The 22,500-nt window shown below is 42.9% G+C and overlaps 2 protein-coding genes across 3 annotated transcripts in view; both read left to right on the top strand.

The window, feature by feature from the left end:
- Nucleotides 1-6,598, top strand: part of LOC123511690 (nose resistant to fluoxetine protein 6-like) — a 20,773-nt gene extending 14,175 nt beyond the window's left edge. Inside the window, exons 16-18 of the mRNA XM_045267745.1 lie at nt 893-1,035; nt 1,946-2,060; nt 5,150-6,598. Coding sequence (XP_045123680.1) covers nt 893-1,035; nt 1,946-2,060; nt 5,150-5,352 — 461 coding nt within the window. The 3' untranslated portion in view covers nt 5,353-6,598. The remainder of the gene's footprint in view (nt 1-892; nt 1,036-1,945; nt 2,061-5,149) is intronic.
- Nucleotides 6,599-8,521: 1,923 nt separating this feature from the next.
- LOC123511691 overlaps nt 8,522-22,500 on the top strand; it is a 49,886-nt gene continuing 35,907 nt past the window's right edge. For both annotated transcript variants that reach the window (XR_006676915.1, XM_045267746.1), the window contains exon 1: nt 8,522-9,656. Coding sequence is in view for 1 of the 2 variants with exons in the window: in XM_045267746.1 (XP_045123681.1) it covers nt 9,365-9,656 (292 nt within the window). In the remaining variant the exon portion in view is untranslated. The remainder of the gene's footprint in view (nt 9,657-22,500) is intronic.

The raw sequence follows: 22,500 nt of genomic DNA, 5'->3' as shown, positions 1-22,500 counted from the left end.
GTAACTCTTCTTTTCTTTCTTTGTGCTGCTCTTCACCTTTGTCTCTCTCATTTCTGTTCGCCACTCCCACTTTTAACTTTCACTTGTATTCCCTCCCTCACCTCTCACTCTTATCTAATCGCTAACGTTCTTTATAATTTTTCTTCACTCTCACTCTTTTTGCACCAGTTCTTACCTTTATCGCTCATTTTAACTCTCCCACTCACTTTCTCTTTCTTTCACCTTCAGATCTTCACTTTTATGACAGCCAGGTGGGTTGGGAGAAACCTTGTTGCTTTCTATTTTACTACAAGACACATATTTTATCCTCACTAACTCAATTCCTGTTCAGGTGACAATTATTCTTTCCTATAAACTTAAAATAGTGCTGCATATCTCTGACAGCTTCGTTAAGGTAAAAAACATGGTGTTACCGCTTCTATCGTAACTGTTATCCCACGCGTAGTTTATTATTAGTTGTAGATAAAGTATGTAGAAAGTTTCTTAGTAGCAATTCTTTTCCTTCTCTTTATCTGCGGTTTTATCTTTAATTTTTCTTCATTTTTTAATTGATTATTTTCCCTCTTTCTTTATTGCTTCCTCACAAACACATTATTCTGACAGGTAATAGTTAATATTTTTCCTAACCGTTATTTTCTTCCTCCTTCTCCTCCTTATTGTCATCTTATCTCTTCAAGTCGCTGTCCTACTCCTCCCACTCTTTCTACTGTTGCAATTATTACAGTACTTCTCCGTTCATTCACCTTCACAACCTTTATTTCATAATTTCACATAAGACAGGCCAGCTTCTCACAGACAACCTCGTAAAGGCCTACACATCCAAGTACTTACTCCTTTACCTTCCCTTGTTCGTAATCCATCTAATCCCTTCCTCTCCCCCTCTTACTCTCAGGACCCGTGGCGTATATACTTGAGCACCCAATCTGGCAGCCCTTCAGCCGCCTCTCCTACTGCATCTACCTCACCTCGCTGCCCATCCAGTACGTTGTGCTCTACTCCATCAAGCGACCAGCCTTCTACTCCTTCTACAACAAGGTGAGAGAGTGAGAGAGAGGAGGGAGAGGAAGAGAAAGTGGGAGAGAGGGGGAGAGGGAGAGAAAGGGGGAGGGAGAGAGGGGGAGAGGGAGAGAGAGAGAGAGAGAGAGAGAGAGAGAGAGAGAGAGAGAGTCAGTGAGTGAGTGACTGACTGTCAGTCACTATGAGGGATGGAGACGAAGAGTCAAAGGAAAAAGAGAGAGAGAACGGAGAAGACCGATATGAATCAGATAGAAAGGAGAAAATGGAGAAAAGGAGATAACAGAAAGAGAGAGCAAAATATATAGAGCTAAAGAGAGAAAAACTATAATGATGAAAATATTAAGAAAAAGAAGCAGTGAAGTGAGAGACCGAAGGAAAGAAAAGATAGACGGGAGAGAAAGAAGAAAGCCAGAAGGAAAGAAGTTAAGTCCAGTTCACCTTTGAGAAATTCATTACGTAATTAACTTACTTGCGAGGGAAGAGTGAGCGTGCCTCTTCTGCTTTTTTTTTTTCGGAAACACAGAATGAGTAAGTTATATTTCGACTTTATATTTTGGAAGTAGAAAATGAACCATATTTCTGTAAACCTTTGTAGAAGCGAGAAATTAACGATTTTTTTTTTCTTACTTTTCCTGACAGTGGGAAGTTATGGAGCTTTTATCTACTTTTCTGCCCTTGTGTCAGTCTCCATTTTATCATATGGAAGCGAATAAGGAATGACCTCATTTTTTCATCTCTTCTCTCATTTTCTAGACGCCCATTTTCTAGACGCCCAAACACTTCATATTTTTTTTTCTGGAAGTGAAGAACAAATAAGTTTCATCCTGTCTTTGTCACTCTCCACTTCACCCACACCCACACCCACACCTTTGTAGTGTGCCCTAAAACTCACCCGAAAGAATACCACGTTACACCTTCATGTCCACAGGTGCAGGAGACGGCGGGCGTGATGCTGGTGATAGCGGCAGTGTCTGTGCTTGTGTCCCTCATATCTGAGTCGCCAATAATTCGCCTGGAGAAGATGCTGCTGCGGAGGCCGACGGGTGAGTGGGAGGTCGTGTGAGGCGAGTGAAAAGTAAGAGTGAGATGGAAGAATGAGAGACTAATAGATGAAAAAGAGAAAAATAGAAAAGGGATACAAGATTGCTCGAGTGTTGAGTCATTAGTGACGTTTTGACTGCCACTTTGTCATTTTTTTCTTAATTATCAATAATTTTGGGATATCTTTACTTGTTCCAGAGCCACATCCAATATCTGCACTGAGAGTGAAATTGCATAATATATTCTTTCCCATCGCTAACTTTCTTGTATATGCTTCTAAAGACTTCACACATTGCTTCTGTTGCTGCTACTGGTTCCGTGTCACATTGAAAGAGTTACAAGAAGATTACACACTGTTATACATAAAGATGATAGATGAAAACAGGCACGTGTCAACCTGATAGCTTCTGGCAGCCTTTCTCGTGTCTTAATATCTTTACGTTCTTTAGTCTGTGAGATAAACTATTGTGAATGAGGAAGACAAGAGGATGGAAGACCAGAAAGAAAACTGAGAGAGAAACTGGGATGGTAGACTGGGAGAGATCAAAGGATGGGAGGTTACTATAACGAGGTGACTGTAAAATAAAGGCTAGAAGAATGTTAGTGAAGAGGAATAAGAGAATGTAGATATAAAGAGAGGAACAAAAGACTGAAACAAGAGACTGGGAAAGGAAAGAATGCAGACATGTATGAAAGGCTGGGAGAAATAATAGAGTAAGAGACGAGACAGTGTGATAAGTATGTAGAAAAAGAGGGAGAGAGAGAGAGAGAGAGAGAGAGAGAGAGAGAGAGAGAGAGAGAGAGAGAGAGAGAGAGAGAGAGAGAGAGAGAGAGAGAGAGAGAGAGAGAGAGAGAGAGAGAGAAGAAGGGGAGGGAGAGGGGGAGGTGAAGGGAGGGAGGAGAGAGAGAGAGAGAGAGAGAGAGAGAGAGAGAGAGAGAGAGAGAGAGAGAGAGAGAGAGAGAGAGACAAACAAAGGTAAGACTATTAGGTAAACACACGAAGGTCAGGCAGTAAAGAGGTGATGGAGGACGAATAGGAAAGAGAAAATGGAGGAGGAGGAGGAGGAGGAGGAGGAGAGAAAAATACTTAATGGGTGAGAATAATGATCATGAAAGAGGATAAGAAACAAAAAATAGAAAAAAGACGTGGAATTTCGTTGGTTAAAGATTAAGGACCAAGAAAAGAAACGAAATAAAACGTGAGAAAATGGAGAAGTGAGAAGATATTGTGAGAGAAAGAGTGAGAGAGAGCAAAGAGAGAGAGAGAGAGAGAGAGAGAGAGAGAGAGAGAGAGAGAGAGAGAGAGAGAGAGAGAGAGGAAATGGGAAAGTGAGAAGAGGCGAGAGACTGACTGACTGACTGACTGACTGACTGACTGACTGACTGACTGACTGACTGACTGACTACGCCACTCTGGAGGAATGGGGACGCAGGTGGCAGGTCACCTTTGCTCCACAAAAAACACAGCTGCTTGTTGTGTCCAGGTCGGAGCACGACATCCGCCTCACCCTCAACGGTGCATAACTGACGCCTCAGCCGGAACTGCAGATCCTGGGAGTCACCTTTGACAGCAAGCTGACATGCCAGGCACACATCAGGCAGGTCGCCAAAACGGCAGCAGGGAAGCTGGCTTGCCTCCGAAGGATGGCCGGCCTCCTGGACAGCAAGGGAAGAGAGCTGCTGTACAAAGCTGAGATTCACTCTCTCGAGTACTTTTGCCTCGCCTGGGGCGAAGCAGCGCCCTCCCATCTCGCTGTCCTGGACAAGATTCAGAGGAGGCAGAGAGGCTGATAAAGGACGGTCTTCCTGAGCAGCAAGCCGCTTCTCTCTACAGCCTGTACGGTCTGCAGCACCTCAGTGATGTGGCAGGCCTGGTTTCCGTCTACAAGATGCAGGAGCAACGCATACCCCGCATGCAGGAAATACGCTTGCCTCCACGCCGCTCTGAGGACCGTCTCCGCGGCGCCCTCAGTACTGATTACACCACGGTCACACTCCACCCACCACCAAAGACAATTCAAGCAAAACTATGTGCAGTGGTGGAACAAATTTCTAGCCTCGGACAAGTGCCCGGTAGTGAACCAGAGGCTAAGTGAAGTGCGTGACGGTGACATGAGTGTACATAGAGAATAAGTGAATAAGTTAAGTGATAATGTAAGATATATAGTGACATAAGTGATACATTGCAGGAGTAATTATCACTAAATCACTAAGAACAGTAACAGTCAAATAGTTGGTGAGCTTTGAGATAGGACATAACCAAAATACCTCCTTAAGCCCGTTAAAACCCAATGTAAATATAAATGTGTTACGCTGAGTATTAATAAAAAAAAAAAAAAAAAAAAAAAATTACTGTACATAAGACAAGGCAGGAAAAAAATACGATAAAAAAATTGAAATCATTCACAAAAAAAAAAGAACACTAAAGAGAGAAGAAATGAAAACCATATTTCCAAGTAAGGAGGAAGGCCGTAAGAAGTGAATGGATGGCGAGGGTAAGGAAGAGTGGAAGATAATGGAAACAAACAAGGGGAGGCGGGGGTGAGGGATGGAGGGGAACATGAGAAGTGTCACGCTAAAGAAACAAAGATAAGCAGGAGGGGAAAAAAGTAGCAAGTAAAAAAAAACGTGTATGGAAGAGAGAGAGAGAGAGAGAGAGAGAGAGAGAGAGAGAGAGAGAGAGAGAGAGAGAGGATGGAAATGAAGGAAGGAAAAAAATAAATAAAGGAAAGGGGCAAATGGGAAGAGAACACGTTAAGGAATGGAAATAGAGAAAGAAAAAGACGGAGGGAGGGAGGAAGGAGGAAGGAGGAAGGAGGAAGGAGGAAGGAGGAAGGGAGGGAGGGGAAGAAGAAAGAGGGAGGGAGGGAGGAAAGGGAAGCATAGAGAGGCAGGCAGATGTATTGGTGCTATGGAAGAAATGGACCGTGAGAAATAAGAAAAAAAAAAAACGGGAAAGAGTAGAGAAAAGAGAAGATGAAAAGGAAATGAAGAAGTAGAAATATGACGTAAAATAATAACCCTCTCTCTCTCTCTCTCTCTCTCTCTCTCTCTCTCTCTCTCTCTCTCTGCCACTCACCTCCTCCAACAGAAGCCCGGTCTCGCCTGCCTCCTGAGGACACCACGACCATTACGCCCGTTCCTCACCACGACCAGCGGCGGAGGAACCTCAGACTCTCCTCCACAATGGCCTCTCCAGTTCCCTTCGCGTCAGCAACGGTAACGCCAAAAGCAACGGCAACATCTCCAACATCTAGAACTCCTGACGGCACACACCTGACGGCATACATCTGACGGCATACACCTGACGGCATACATCTGACGGCACACACCAGACGGCACACACCTGACAGGGGTATTGGGGAAGCAGTTATATAATTATGTACTGTATATGTGATGTTTATATCATTTGTTCTTTTTTATCGTGTGTTTTTACGTGTTTTTGTTAGTTCAGTAACATAATAGGCAAACACTAACAAGCAGATGATTGCGTTTTAACTTTTTTGTCTACCAGTATTGATCTGTCTGCTCTCATTTCTGTGTGTGTGTGTGTGTGTGTGTGTGTGTGTGTGTGTGCGTGTGTGTGTGTGTGTGTGTGTGTGTGTGTGTGTGTGTGTGTGTGTGTGTGTGTGTGTGTGTGTGTGTGTGTGTGTGTGTGTGTGTGTGTGTGTGTGTGTGCTCGCGCGCGCACTTATATTTTGTATGCACATTTGTATATATTATCGTGAGGATCTAGTGAGTATAAAAATTATAATTTATGATACATGTATGTATATATTTATGTATGTAAGCGTGAATATATATGTATGTATATCTTGTCAGTATGAAATCTGTATGAATGCATGAACCACGTCTCATAATATTCACCACAATATCAACATTCACGACCGTCACTTCTCATCACAACCAACACAATTCCACGAGTCACGTCTTGTCACGCCGCCCCTCTGATGCTGTTAGTGGCGTGCTTCCCTCCCTCCCTCCTCTCCTCATGCAACCTTCATTAAATAACTTATCACTCTTTTGTTCTGTTCACCTCATTAAGAACCTCACCAATACCTTAAATTCTTAAACCATTTCACGGATTAAATTTACAATCCCCCTTTGTTCTGGTCTCTCCTTTACAACTTTCACCTATCATTCAGTCTCCCCATCAGGAAACCCAAGACGGGAATATCACAATCAGTTTTGGATCAAAAATCAATGTTCAGTGACTCTTACATCCTCCAGCCTTAAAGGGAACGTGGTTTTCAGCGCCCCTTTACACACTACAGCTTTGTGCCCTTTGTCCATTGATTCGTAAAAAAACATGTTTATGATGATCTTTTCTCGCATTACACTCATCATGAGAGGCCATAGTGGTGCATCGCGATGGAGTAATTTCATCCGTTATCTTTTTTTTGTTTTGTTATAATGAATACAAAGAACAGTATTATATTCCTACGACTTTTAGCTTCTCTTAGGCATTGTAGTTTGTGAATCTTATCATTCTGTTTACTGGATCTATTTAATAATAATAATAAAAAAATATTCTGACTTTTCCATGCTATATGATTTCTTTTACTGATTACGTAATGCACCTCAGATTTCTTTTATTTTTTGTTTTTCTTTATTATTTACATTATGAATAGTATTACATTGCCTTTTGATTCGTACATACAATGAACTAACTAAATTTCCTCCAATTAAAAGAAAATGGATCAGTATTTATTTATATATATTTTTTAATCTATCTATTGCCGCACGGAGTTAGTATCTATATATCTACCAGTCTTCCTACAGAGCTATCCATCTATCTTCATCTATCTATTCCCACAAAGCTCTTTTTTTTTCCTCTTACGTCACGTCAAACGTCAATCAGGATTCAAAGGAGTAAAGACATACAACAGGAAACGAGACAGAAAAAATTAATAATCACGTCTCAAAAATATTTTTGTAAATCATACTCGCGACGCACAAAAGGCTAACAAAAGGCAGAACACACAGAAGGAAGCAGACGTGTTTGTCCTTTTGGGGAGAACAAAAGGGAACAGACTGTTGAAGGCTAACTAAAGACAGGATTAACAAGACAAGACACGAACAGAGACGAGACAAAACAGGTTACAGATACCAGCTTAGCAAGACACTGAAAAGGAGAAAGAAAAAGAAAAGAAAATATAACGAAAAAAAACTTGTTATATGTACATATGTGGAGAGAGAGAGAGAGAGAGAGAGAGAGAGAGAGAGAGAGAGAGAGAGAGAGAGAGAGAGAGAGAGAGAGAGAGAGAGAGAGAGAGAGAGAGAGAGAGAGAGAGAGAGAGAGAGAGAGAGAGAGAGAGTAGTAGTAGTAGTAGTAGTAGTAAGCTACTAAGTAAGTAAATAAGTAAAACTTTATCATTCCATAAATAATGGAAACTACAGGGCTCGCATAATAGGAATTTGAAAACACTTAATAAATAATTAAATGTAACATCAAAGATAGCATCAGTCTGCAATAATGAAAGCACAGAATAAGAAAAAATAAAATTATCTTTTGAATTTACAGTTATAAAGCCGTATAGCTCGGGGGATAAAAGACAGTCGATGTCGAGTTGTGTACTGAATGTTGGCATCCTGAGTCGGCCGCTACGTGGTATTGAGCAATTCTTTAAATGATCATGTAGTGGATGATTACTGTCGTTCCATACTGAGTAATTTTTTATTCAAAAGGCATGATACATGTAGATACATAGTAGTAGTAGTAGTAGTAGTAGTAGTAGTAGTAGTAGTAGTAGTAGTAGTAGTAGTAGTGGTGGTGGTGGTGGTGGTGGTGGTGGTGGTGGTGGTGGTGGTGGTGGTGGTGGTGACAGCAGCAGCAGCAGCAGCAGCAGCAGTAGTAGTAGTAGTAGTAGTAGTAGTAGTAGTAGTAGTAGTAGTAGTAGTAGTAGTAGTAGTAATAGTAGCAGCAGCAGCAGCGGTATTGCAATAAATGATGATGGTCTGAAGCAATTCTATTTTCAGTTTTTGTGTCTGTAGGATGATTTAGATAAAAGCTTTTTCTTTGCTTCTCCTCTTCCTCTCGTTTCTTTTTCGTTCCTTCTTAATTTTTGGGCAAGTTGATAAATAGGAAGGATAGGACGGAGAAGAGAGGGAGGGAGGAAGGGAGAAAGAAAGGATGAAAGAAAGAGGAGGGAGGAAATGGAGGAGGGAGAAAGTAAGATCAAATTGGAAATGATGAAGGATAGATGGAGGCAAGGAGGTTTGAAAGGAAGAAAAAGAAAGAGCGGAAGGAAACAAATTTGAAAACAGAGAGGAAAACAAGCTTGGAGGAATGGAAAGAGAGAGAGAAGGGGAAAAGAGGTAGGAAGGGAGGGGGATGGGAAGGAGCCATCTGTGAGGGAGGGCGGAATGAAGGGAACCAGCTGAGAGGACGGGAGGGAGGGAGGGAGGGAGGGTAATGGTGCCTCTGCCTCTCACTCACCCTCTCTTAGTCTCTCCTCGGCCGTGGCTGGAGGAGGACGTCTGCCGCCGCGCATGTACGCGTGTAGTCGTGAACGTCGCGGCATGTACGTTTCCTGGGCCACAGGAGGACCATGTGCGTCACACTCTCAGCGAAGTGTTATAGTGACCTGTAATAGTCTCCTCTGACCTGACCAGCCTGGTTTGTAGTGACGTAGAGGTTTTGATCAGTCCATTATTGTTTGGGTGCCGCGACCCGTGACCTGCGTGACACTGAGATGGTGACGCAGGTCATTGATGGGCTGAAAGGTACAACATGACCTGTGCGGCACTGATGTGACCTGCAGGACAACATGGAGGCATCACGCCAACCCATGGAGGTCATCATGACCTGTGTGGAAGGCTGACATGATTCGGTGGTCAGGCTGACGTTACATTGTGGTCAGGTCAAAGTTCAAGTGACGTTTCGGTAACCTGCGGCACGAGATCAGGTCAAGCAGTGTGGTAAGCCAGGCACTGCTGTGGAGTGGTGGTGCAGGATAATCGTGGCGGCGTGACAAGCTAGAAGAGATAGTGTGGCATCGCTGTAGCCTGCAGGTGACAGGAGTGGCACTGTGACGGCAGCCCAGCACGCTGCGGATTAGTGTGACCTCGCAGCATCATAAGGATAAATACATGTGACTTGTGACAGCCTAGGGAGACTAATAAAGGTGACCACGTGACAAAGAGAAAATAGGTGTGACGTTGTGATGATTTAGCCAAGTGTGGTTTTGCGGACAGCCTGTAGTGTACAAGTGTGACCGTGTGACAGTCTGCGTCAAACAAGCATAGGTGTGGTAACGTGACAGCTTGTCCTGAGCGACTGTGGCCACAGTAGCCTACAGCAGGGATGGGCTCTTCGGAGACCAGCGAAAGCGAGGCATGGTCTCTCCCTCAGCAGCCTTGGTTCAACGAGACATCGGGCACGCTGCTCAATGACACAGCCAGGCCAGCAATAGAGGGCACATGGGCGGCACTAGCGGGCGTGGGCGTGGGCGGGAACCTTCTAGTGGCTGGAGCGTTCCTGATACGCCCATGGAACCGCACACCCCTGCAAGTGGACAGGGTGATTGGCCTGCTGGCCCTCACCGGCCTGGCCACCACCCTCTCCTCGCTGCCCACACACCTGTACTCTGCCTCGGGTCAGTCTCGTCCTCACCGCCCTGGAAATCCGTATATCTTATATTCAGAAAACTCTTACACTTCTCCTCCCCACCCTCAAACTTTCCTTCTTCCTGCTCAATCTCTCTAATCCCTCCAAGACGCCTCCAGTTCCTTTGCACCCTGCTTTTTTTTTTTTTTCTCTGGACCTTCATTCCTCCCTCCGAGTCTTGTTGCATGTTCTCGAATCCACCTTTCAGTTTCCTTACATATCCACCTTAACTTATCAAATTGCTCTAAGTTGTCATTCTTTCACTTCCAGTTAGATCTTTACTTTCTTTTCTATATCCTCCCTTTTTTCTACGCTCTACAATTCTTCTCCGATTCTCTACATTTCCTCCCACACTCTTCCCCTCCCTTTCTTCCTCCTTATGCTCCTCCTCTACCCATCAGTACACCTCACATCCTATTTTCGAATATCCTCTCCCTTTTAAACTTTTTCAATCTCTTCATTTTTCCCCTAAGACTTTAAATCCTGTCTCCCTCTTATCCCAAGCTCCTTCTTTTCCTGGACTCTCGTCAAAGTCTCGTCCAAGTCGTATTCATCCTCAGCCGGAGACCCTTCCTTCAATCGTCATCAGGTAGCTTCAGTCCCTTCCCTATGCTCGCCTATCATAGAATGCCTACTATTTTTTTTCACCTTTTATCAGCTCGTTCCCTTCAATCATTCCTTGTGGTTTGAAATTTTTCGTAGCCTAATTCTCCTCTTTCGCTTCCTCTTCCTCCCAGTCCTACTTCTCTTTCTACTTCTACTTCTACAACAACAACAACAACAATAACAACAACTACTACTGCTACTATTACTACTACTACTACTACTACTTCTTCTACTACTACTACTACTACTAAGCCCTCACACTTCTACCGCGTCCTTGCAACACTATCACATCCAAAAATAGTGTCGGTAACCAGGCAAGTCTCATACCCTGCATTAAGTGTCCATCACCTGCCATTTCGTAGATTCTTATCTCCTGTGCCTCCTCCCCTCCAGAGACATACTCTGATACTTTAGCCTTTTCCTTTCCTTCTCTCTTCCCTCCTTCCCTCTTTTCTCTACTACATTACTTCCTCTCCGTTTGTTTACCTTCCTCTTCATTTTTCATTCCTACTTCCCTTCTCACCTTCTCACCTTCTCACGTTGTCCCACTTTCTTTAATAAACTGCCAAGACTGAAGACTTATGGAGGAATTCTGGAAATACTGCACCACTGGGAGAGAGAGAGAGAGAGAGAGAGAGAGAGAGAGAGAGAGAGAGAGAGAGAGAGAGAGCACAGTATTTGTCAAGCTTTTAATATCAACCCATTGCAGTCTCTCTTTTAGATTTATGTGTACTGTACTGTTATCCTTCCCCACTCTCTCTCTCTCTCTCTCTCTCTGTGTGTGTGTGTGTGTGTGTGTGTGTGTGTGTGATTCACCTCCTCGGTCGCCTGCTGGTCACCCAGCCAGTCTTCCCCATTACGGAGCGAGCTCAGAGCTCATAGACCGATCTTCGGGTAAGACTGAGACCACATAACACACTCCACACACCGGGAAAGCGAGGCCACAACCCCTCGAGTTACATCCCGTACCTATTTATTGTTAGGTGAACAGGGGCCACACATTAAGAGACTTGCCCATTTGCCTCGCCGCTTACCGGGATTCGAACCCGGCCCTCTCGATTGTGAGTCGAGCGTGCTAACCACTACACTATGCGGTGTGTGTGTGTGTGTGTGTGTGTGTGTGTGTGTGTGTGTTAAACAGATGAGGCACGTGCATTCAAAGCGGTACACACACTTAGCAATCTGGGCCACGCATGTACACAGCGTTAATTCCTCTGCTCGCGGCGAGAATAACAACATGTGACAGGCGGCCATGATTGGTGTCAGTTGCGTTGGTCGTGACGGATAACACGGCTCATCCCTCCTTCGCCGCTACCTCGGCGCCATATGAGCCTGGTGTGGTGGCACCGTGTGTGATTGATGTCAGTAATGTTAGTTTTTACTTATCGTGGATGTATCAGTTTGGCCTTACCTCCTCCCACCTTGTTGCTGTGGCTCGGTTTATTTCATCCATCAGTCAATCAGTCAGTCTGAATGAGGCTGTTAGCATACGTGATTAGCTGCATCTCGCTGTTCCTGGTGCTATAAATCTAATCACTTACTCAATTAATCGCCTAGAAATTCTCCTCTCTAACAAAGAGTTCTGTTTCACTACACACTATTCAACAAAAAATCCTCCAGTGTTGTAACTTAAAACAGGCAAATTATTATTCGTTTTTGTCTTTGTGTTTGTTTCCCGAGCGTCAGAGAATCAGTGGACACGTGCAATATTTTCCAGTTGTTCTTTTACGTAGAAAAATTTTCTGTCTCACTTTACACTATTTGATATAAAATCATTCACTGTCGGAACTTAAAACAGGCAAATTACTATTGCTTTTCGCTTTGGTTTTTGTTTCTAGAATGTCATATAATAAGAATCTTCTCCAGTTGTTTTTTTTTGCCTTGGATAACCCTTTATTCCTCCTATTCTCTAGACCTTAGCCACAAGTACATCACTGTCTCTTATTCTTTGTCGTAGTTTCGATACTCTTCCCTTTAACAGGCACTCTCCTTACTCTTTGTAGGCTCCTCATCTCTTCCAACATGACACAACATTCCCAGGCAAACAACTCTACAAGTCTACTCAACGGTCGGTGAATACCCAGACAACCTGCGAGAATTCTTTGAGTCTGTTAGATGGAGAGGAAGAGAAAAGCATCAAGAGTGGTCAGGAACTCCAGAAAATGATGGGCTGCACTGCCTTAAGAGACAACTCTGTGGAATTCTTACTTTATTAACTTTCTTCCTTCCTCTCGGGGCAGTCGGCTGGTATATTTATTCTTGCTTTTATACGTTTAGTGCTGTTGGTCAGTTTTGTATTCCCTTTTCTTTTCTTCCTTGAGGAACATTCAGATGACGAAGTGTGTGTGTTTGTGTGTGTGCTTTCCTTTCATTACGTGTCGTGATCAGGCTTTTCTTTTCGTTATATTTCCTTGAAGAACATTTAGCGGGGTGTATTTCTGCTTTTTTTTTATCTATACTCATTTCCCGAAATTTACCAGTCTTTTCTTTTATTCTTATCGGGAAGTCTTCATATGACACGTATTTCACCTTTGTCTCGCGCTGCATTTTCTTGGACTTTCTTTTTCTTCTCTTTTATTTTCCTCGGAAACCATTCAGACGGTATCTTTATTTTCTCTATTTGTTTCGTGCCTTTGGTCACTTTCCTCTGCGTGAAAAATAGTGTCCTTGGAGGGAAATGTTTCGTTGCTGCTTCTGACATAAGATGGCGCGCTCTTTTCCTTGTCAGGGTTTGGGTGCAAGGAAGGGTTCGTCTCTTTGCCCTTCCCTTGATGACTTGCCGATATATTCAGCGAAATATAAGGAAAAAAAGTAATGAATAAAATGTCATTCGTATCTAATATAAAACGGAATAAGTTAAATAGTTTGTCCTTGGTTCATCTTGCCCTCTGAATTTAAATATACACATGCTCCATCATAGCAAACGTTAATCCCCGCTGAATACAAAACCCGCTATCTCTTCCCTGTGTACCATCATGCCAACTACAATGTAAAAAAAAAATAAAAATGATTGTGTTATCTTCACAGTATTCTCCTCTCAGTCCATTATACAGACTAATCCCACCCAGCATACGAACTAATCCCCGCAAGGCAGTGCATGAATCAATGGAAAGAATTAGACCTTGTTTCCATTTATCTTCCTAAACTCCCCCTTCGAAAAAGAAATAAACAGACTAGAATACCAAGAATGTATATCACACACTCCAACCAACAAATCCCTTCCAGCAAAGAAACTAATCCCCATACTTCACCACACGAACAAATAAAATGATCCTCCATTGTACTACGTATTTCTCTTCCCTGAATTTGAAAATCATACTGACCTAAAAATAACCCAAATGTTCCCCACCCACTCCCCACCACTCCAATATTTCACCAGCTTAAGCCTCATTCCCCCACCACCACCACCACCACCACCACCACCTGCCTCGTTACGCTAGGGATAAAGTTTTACAGCTGGAAGATTTGGGAACACGTACAACATCCCGGCTATAACGTTTTAGGAGCGTAGCGATCGTAACGTAAGGCTGGTGTACGCGACTCGCCCAGCTGTCCCCCAAACAGCCCCCGGTCCTGGTGCCCCCAGCTGGTGTCTTCCTGCGAAATATGTTTGTGACGTGGTGGTGGTGGTGGTGGTAGTGAAGAGGCCCTCGTGTCCTGCTCCCGTGTTGACTGATGCTTTTAATGAATAAATTTTCTTCTATTCTATTTTTATTTCTTGTGATGAGTTTTTGAAAGGTATCCCTGGTTGCCTTGCATAGATTAATATTGAGATTAAGAGAGAGAGAGAGAGAGAGAGAGAGAGAGAGAGAGAGAGAGAGAGAGAGAGAGAGAGAGAGAGAGAGAGATGGATGTAAACCGACTTTTTAATCAACGGTAGAGATGAAAACCTTTTAAAAACTGAAGCGAGGAACTCCATAACAACAACAACAACAACAACAACAACAATAACACAAACTATCCTACCAAAAAAGAAGGAAGAAGAAAAATATCGGATAAGAACCAGCCAAGTCAAGAAAGAAAAGCAGAAGAAAAAGACGAGAAGACTCAGGATTGGCAGAAGAGAAAGAGGAAAGTGAGGACAAAATGAGACGGATACAAGGGTCAACGTTTCGGAAAAGGAGAAAGAGAATGAGGAGGAGGAGGAGGAGGAGGAGGAGGAGGAGGAGGAAAGAGGAAAGAAGAAAGAGGAAGGGAAGGGAACACAGGGAGGAGAGGAGAGTGTGAGGAGAGAGGAAGGAAGAAAAAATAGAAAAAAAAGTAAGATAGAAAAATTGGAAGGTATTTGTTGGGGTTTCTGGGTGACAAGAGGGGAGGGAAAGAGGGAAAAAAATACATAACTTCTCGTAAAACTTTCCCAAAAAATGCCGAAGAAAAGGAAAAAAAGAGGGGAAAAAGAAGAGGCGGGGAGGGTGAAATCTAGGAAACCGTGAAGAAGTTTAAAGTGAAGGAAAAGATAACACGGGAGAGAAAAGTAAAGGAAACAAAGAAAATCGAAAGAGAGAAGAGAGAGAGAGAGAGAGAGAGAGAGAGAGAGAGAGAGAGAGAGAGAGAGAGAGAGAGAATATGTGCAGGAGAGGCGGGAAACGAAAAAGAAATTGAAGAAAAGAGAGAAAAAAGGGAAAGGAAATTTAACAGGTAAGAGAGAGAGAGAGAGAGAGAGAGAGAGAGAGAGAGAGAGAGAGAGGAAAGGAGGAAAGGTTAGAAAATCTTGGCCACAGGGGATCCATGGGTGGGATGGTGTATTGATTACAAGGCAGGGGGGAGGAGGAGGAGGAGGAGGAGGGGAAAGAACACCACCCACCTCTTGATTGGTTGGTCCTGAGCCATCCGCCGCTCCCCCACCCCCGCCGCCGCTTCCTTATCCAGCCAATGAGGACCCGGGGACAGCGTGACGTCATCTGTTTGTTATCGTCTTGCTCATCCCCTCCGTGACGTCTTTTTAGTAATGTCTGTGACGTCACGCCTTTTATCCCGCCACTCAGGGTTTTGTCTCCTTAACGACACCTGTGAAGTTGTCGCCACCTGCTCAACTTTTGCTCACCGTCTACATGATGTCCGCAGCTTGCGCTTTTTTTTTTCTTTTTTTTTATGTCCTTGCCTATAGCACTTGTAGATAACTTGAAGAGTATTGGAAGTGCTGTTAAGTTTCAACCCATTAGCGGCGCAAGCAATTTTATTTACAGTGGTACCCATATCCGGGCCCATATCACCACCCAAGCGCATCTTTGGTGTAACCACCTGGAACCTGGGTATCATGGTGACATGTAAGTAACTACTTGACAAATGGCAAAGTAACAAGGCGATACGTGGTGGGATGCGAACCCACGCTCACTACCCTATCCACTATGCCACCGCATTCCGTACCCACCTGATGTCCTGAAGAAGGATGGTGGTGATGACAGCGTGATGATAATGGTGAGAAAACAATAATAACAATAAGAGTATCAATAACAACAATGCTATCAAACACTCGTGCTACTACTACTTCTATTCTTACCGCTACTACTACTACTACTACTACTACTACTACTACTACTACTACTACTACTACTATTGCTACTACCACTATAACTACTACTACTACTACTAGTACTGCTACTACTACTTTTACTGCTACTACTACTGTTACTGCTACTACTACTACTACTACTACTACTACTGCTGCTGCTGCTGCTACTACTACTACTACTACTACTACTACTAGTACTACTGCTACTACTACTACTACTACAACTGTTGCTGCTGCTGTTCTTGCTGCTGCTGCTACTGCTGTTGCTGTTGCTACTGCTACTACTATTACTACTGATATTATGTATGACTAATACGAAAAATAAGCTACGATGACGATAATGATAAGGATGCAGACGATGATGACGCACGTGAGACTTTAAAGATATAGAGGCGTCATCCAATTCATGGCTAATTTTTATTCACAGGAAAGAGAGAGAGAGAGAGAGAGAGAGAGAGAGAGAGAGAGAGAGAGAGAGAGAGAGAGAGAGAGAGAGAGAGAGAGAGAGAGAGTCAACACAGGTAATTAGATAACCCATTCTTCTATCGAATTAAATGTTGCAATTAATCGTAAATTAATCCTGTATTGAAATTCACACAAGCACACACACACACACACACACACACACACACACACACACACACACACACACACACACACACACACACACACATATGAACACAGAAACCACAGCACATCATATTACACACAGCCTCTCTCTCTCTCTCTCTCTCTCTCTCTCTGTGCGTGTCAGGCAGGCGGGGGAGCGGATCTAACAGAGGATGACTGAAGAAAATGCTCCGATAATGACGCTTCACTTTCTTCCTTGCTTCGTGGCCTCACTCTGCTCGGCCCTGCGCCCCACTGAGCTGTTTACTCTGTCTCCCTCTTTGTGTTTATTCTGTTCGCTGTTAATCCCTTTTGTGTTTCCGCCTCTCTCTCTCTCTCTCTCTCTCTCTCTCTCTCTCTCTCTCTCTCTCTCTCTCTCTCTCTCTCTCTCTCTCTCTGTCTTTAAATTTGCTTCTTTCTTTGTGATTCTGACTGTTCTTTTTTTTTTTTAACCGTGTGCCTGCATCTGTTTACATATTTCTTTGTTATGTGTATGTATCTGTTTGTTTACCTGATTGCTTGCCTTTCCTTTTTTGCCTTTCTTCTTTTTTCCCTTGGTTATCTGTCTGCTTTTCATCTGCGTAGCTAACTGGCTGGCTGCATTTAAGGATATATTTACGAATGCATGTATTTATGTATATAAGTACGTCTGGTTGCTTTTAATCAGTCAGTCAGTCTGCCACTCAGTCTGCCTGTGTGCCTGCCTGTCTGCCTGTCTTCTGTGTGTCTGTCTGTGTGTCTGTCCTTGCTCTCGTGTCAATGTGTCTAACCTTCTCTTCTCTATTTACATTTTGTGTTTGAACATTTCTGAATAGCTCTCTGCTTTTGTTTGACTTTTTGAGGCGGCATGTCATTTTTCATTTATGCTGTCGATCGAGGGCAGGAGGAGAAGGAGGAGGAGGAGAGCGACAGGACAAAGCTGGGGAGGTAGGAATGTGGTGGAGGAGATTGAGAGGGGGGAAGGAAACTAAGAGTGACATTGGGGAGAGGAAGAGAAGTGTAGCGGAAAGAGAATCACGAGGGGAGTGGGAAAGAGGAGGGAGGGGAAAGGGAGGGCAGGCAGGGCAGGGAGGGACGGATGGAGATGGGAAGGAGGATAGTTAAAAAAAAAATAAATAAATAAAGGCAGCAAAAAGTCAAGGTATAGATAAGGTATTTTACGAAGGGGAACGAGGTAGGTGGACGTGAATGGATGGGAGAATGAAAATATATTACAGGACAGAAGAAGTGGAGGAGGAGAAGGAGGAAAAGGAGGAGGAGGAGGAGGAGGAGGAGGAGGAGGAGGAGGAGGAGGAGGAGGAGGAGGAAAAAGAAGAAGAGAACTGGTAGATCGATCTGGATTTAAAGTTACTGGGATACAACAAAACCTAAAAAAAACATTTATCGGCTTAAAACTAATCAACAGATGCAACTACAAAAAGAACTAAACAATAATAACAACAACAACAACAACAACAACAACAACAACAACAACAACTCAAATTCCAAGAGATGAAAGTCGAAGCTACATACAAAAGAAAGAAAAAAAAATGATAGATCAGAGCGACAGACTTAACGAGAAATACAAATATGTCAATACGAGTCCTGTCAAAGCTTACGATTAATAAAGCCAACCATTCTCAACACTGCATGAAAGCCACAATAGATACAATAACATTAAATCAATCTCATGAAGAAAGCCAAACTTAACTCACCACGACTCCCAATAACCTCCCCTCTCCCCACACACACACACACACACACACACACACACACACACGCTCCCTCATCTCCTGCAGTGCCTATCCTTCCCGCGCCACACGACACCTCAAGGCGGAAGGAAGGTGCTCTTGGCTCACCCCCGCCCTCGCCTTCCCTCCCAGCGCCTCCCTCTCCTCAATCTGTCTCTCTCCCTCGTGGTCAGTGAAACATTGGGGTCAGAGAGAGAGAGAGAGAGAGAGAGAGAGAGAGAGAGAGAGAGAGAGAGAGAGAGAGAGAGAAACGTGAGCTAACAAATTTGTCGGTCATTTGTCATTTTTTTCCAAACCTTCAGACAACTCACATGCAAGTCATGATTTTCCTCTTGAATTCATAGCTACAACCATGACAAGAGGAATCTTTTAACAAACATCCTTTATGAAGGAGGCACGATGAGGCGTGAAGCGTCAAGAAACGCCTCATTAATATCGCCTTTGTCTCCTCTATACTCACCTCGCCAGCAGTTTACGCAAGCCGTCAGTCAGGTCAGGTTAGACTGAGTTAGGTTAGGTTAGGCTTACGTACCTAGCCAATATTCCATGAGTGTAGTCCCGATCGCGAACAGTGAGGGAAGCTGCCATGATGAAACCCCTTGACGTGTTGGCATGTCAGGGCAGTGCAGTGGAGCGCTGTGTCCCTGGCCTCAAGTATTGCGTCCTTCACGAAAGATGGCGGAGTGAAATTATCGTCCATAAGTTCTACGTGACTTTAAGACCTGCCCGCCTCCCGATGGTCAGTGCTGCAGTCAGGTGTTAGATCAAGGTGCCACCAAGGAGTCGTGTCCCTGCCGCTCACTTTATCTATTTGTCCTGTGAAGAATAGAATCAGTGTCAGCTATAAACTTATAGAAAAGAGACTGAGGTCAGGATTTAGAATATACCTACTCAACTCCTTAAAACTGCACGGCCACATTCTTTCGACATCAAAAGAAGCGAGGGATTTCATCATAAAGAAATGTGGTAATTGGGAAGCTATGAGGACGGTCAACAATGCTCATGTTGGAAGGGATGGATGACTGTGAAGAATCAACATAAAGAGTGTTGTGTTTCCAACCTTTGTGACAGAATCACCATTGCTCTTGTGTCATTTTTAGTAAGAAAGGAGAAAAAAAAAAGGAAGAGGATAAAGGAAGAAAGGAGGAGCAGCAGCAGGAGGAGCACGAACACAAAAGAACAAACAACAGCACACCTTTTGGTCCTTACAGAGCTGTGTAAGGCGACTGCATTACCTAGTAAACAGCATGAAAAAAATAACGAATAAAAATTCCACAACGCTCCCTAACACTAGTGCCTCCAAGAAACACAATTAGTATTATGTACGCTGTGTGGAGAAACTGAGTGGGAATCTGATAGGCCAATGATAAGCACTATCACCATAGCTACTGCAGTCCTGTGGTCGATAATCAGAGACATTTTATATCTACGAGAAATTGGACGAATCTGATTGCAGTTCGCTCTGATAGCAGGCACTGGCACAGTTATCGATTGGAATCCAGAAACTTATCAACCGTAACTGTTGCACTATCGATACTGTGAGGTGAAGATCCAAACATTAATGACTATTGAAAAAGTGTTTAACTTTGTTTGACGAGAATTCCTTACCGGTTGACCTCAAGATATAACTCTTGTTGTCATTTGACCGATAAACTGACGTTATCAAGTTGTTTGAATATTTCAAACATTCTTAAATTTTTTGCCTTACATTTACTCGTCGCTGTGATTATAGATATTGAAAATTAAGTTTCATCTTGAAGAGTATAGGAACACAAGAAAAAATACCGGTAGCTGTACAAGTGTTAGGAATAGAGAGGGAGAAGGAGGCGGTAGCGGCGGCACAGAGTGAAGAGCAGTAGAAGGCAAAACAAGCTTCTGAAAATTCATCAAAGCTCGACACATGGAGGCGTAACATTGTAGAAGTACTTCCCTCCCTACCTTCCTCCACGTCACCTCTCTCTCCTTTCATCTCTCCTCAGTTTCTCCTTTATCTGAAACTCCTATTGCCACAAGTTTCCCGTGAACGCCTCGCTGAGCTCACTAAAAGGACGACAATAAGAAGCTGGAACGCCAGAGAAAGAATGGGGATAAAAGCCTCCTTAAGCGCGAGGGAGAGACAAGAAGGGGTAATAGTATAATTCCGGAACCAGAATGAAGACTGTTTTAAATATACCACTCGTACTTTTATTTGGGATTGCTGCAGGAGGAGGAGGAGGAGGAGGAGGATGAGAGGGAAAAAAAAAGTTGGAAATATAAAGAAAAAAAAAATCGTACCGCTTAACTGAGAACAGAAAACTATAGAAAAAAAATATAAACAAAGTTATTTCATGGTTATGCGTTCACATCAGATGAAGAGAGAGAGAGAGAGAGAGAGAGAGAGAGAGAGAGAGAGAGAGAGAGAGAGAGAGAGAGAGAGAGAGAGAGAGAGAGAGAGAGAGAGAGAGAGAGAGATGGAAATGAGGTTACAAGGAGACAGAAATTGCGAGGAAGATGGACAGGTGAGGCGGAGAGGGGAAGGCTGAAGGCAGGTAAAGAAGGAGAAAGGAAGAAGGAAGAAGGGGAGAAAGCGAATGAAGGAAAGGAAAAGAAGGCAGGAGGGGATTAATAAAGGAATGGAAGGGAGAAGATATAAAAAGGAACAAAGAAGGGGAAGAGAAGCCTGAGGAGAAATTGAGGTAGAAGAGATTTAGTAAAGGAAGGGAACAAAGAGAGAAAGAAAAAAAAATAAACAGACATGGAGTAGACCAGGATCTCAGATGAAGGAAGAAAAGGAGGAAGTGAGAGAGAAAACTGAACGGAGGAACTTCAAGAAAGGAATGAAGGCAAGGAGGAAGAAGATAAAAGAAAGTGAAGAAAGCAGGTGAGAAGAGAAATAAATGAATGAAGGAAGAATGGATTTGTGAAAAGAGTAATATCCAGTAGACGTTGTATTTTTACAATGAAAGAAGGAAGGAAGGAAGAAACAAGTAAAGAAAACCTATTCTGAAAATTTTTGAGATCCACCAAGAGTAAGGCTTACTTTTGTATTCAGTTTCATCGTTGCTTTTTTTCTTTTTTTTCAGTGTTTGGGAGGAAAAGCTATGCTGCTTTCAGTTCTTTTTCATTTTCCTTTACGGCAGTTTTATGCTAACGTGTGTGTGTGTGTGTGTGTGTGTGTGTGTGTGTGTGTGTGTGTGTGTGTGTGTGTGTGTGTGTGTGTGTGTGTGTTTGTGTTTATGTAAGAGGGAGAACTGCCAAGGACAAAAGACAAAGAGTGTGTGTGTGTGTGGGTATATGTATTTTCTTTACTTTCTTTTTTTCCTTTCTTTTTTACTGTAAAACGTTCGTTTTCCTAGTTGTCTTTTTTTCTCACTTCTTATTTTTATTTCTCTTTCTCTCCTTTTATTCTACGCATCTCTCTCTCTCTCTCTCTCTCTCTCTCTCTCTCTCTCTCTCTCTCTCTCTCTCTTTACATTTCGTAGTCAATTTAATTAATACCAGTTCTTACATTTCAAGGAACACACAACACTACTCCTTTTTTCTACTATATTTCGTAACTCTTGGCTGTACTATACGCTTGAAAATGTTGTAATTGATCAGTGTGTGGTTGTAGCGGTAGTTTATATTTTGAGCTTTTCAGGGCTTTTTTTTTTTTCTGAAACAAATATAAAATCACTGAACTCGTTTTGTCTTTCATCCACTTTTATCTTTGCAATTTATCCTACACGTTTTGATAGCTTACATACATACATACATGCATACATACATACATACATACATACAAACATACATATACATTACACATTTTACTTTCTCGTTAACTTTCACTTTTTTTTTTTATCTCTTTTCCTTGTTAAACTCTCTATACACTTTTGCTGGGTGAACGACAGCTTTCAATATATATAGTTTATTTTTTTCAATTTCCCTTTTTTGTTTCCCTCTCTCCGCTCCCTACCATTACTATCTATCTATATTGTTTCCCTCATTCATCGCGCTCTTTTCCCTCCAATCTCTTCAATTTCCTTCAGTCCCAAAACATTCTACACCATCAATCCCATTTACTTATGCCAGATTTCTATTTAAATTTGCTTCCTTTGTCACTCTTTCCTCCTTAGCTTTTTTTTTTTTTGACATGCATTATTTTCCTCCGCCATCGATTCAAAGCATTCGGTTTTTATTTCGTTTTCTGTTTCTTTTCATTTTTCAATTCAAATGATTTTTTATGCATCTTAATCTAATTCAATTTGTTTTTCTTCCATTCTTCAATCAGTCTTTCTCTCATCAAAACCTTCTACACTTCTCCAGCTTCTTGTTTCACGCCAGTTTCTCTCTCTCTCTCTCTCTCTCTCTCTCTCTCTCTCTCTCTCTCTCTCTCTCTGACTTAAGACAACTGTAGA

Source organism: Portunus trituberculatus, chromosome 31, assembly GCF_017591435.1.
Source record: "Portunus trituberculatus isolate SZX2019 chromosome 31, ASM1759143v1, whole genome shotgun sequence".
NCBI lineage: Eukaryota > Metazoa > Arthropoda > Malacostraca > Decapoda > Portunidae > Portunus > Portunus trituberculatus.
This window is presented reverse-complemented; position numbering and strand designations above follow the sequence as displayed.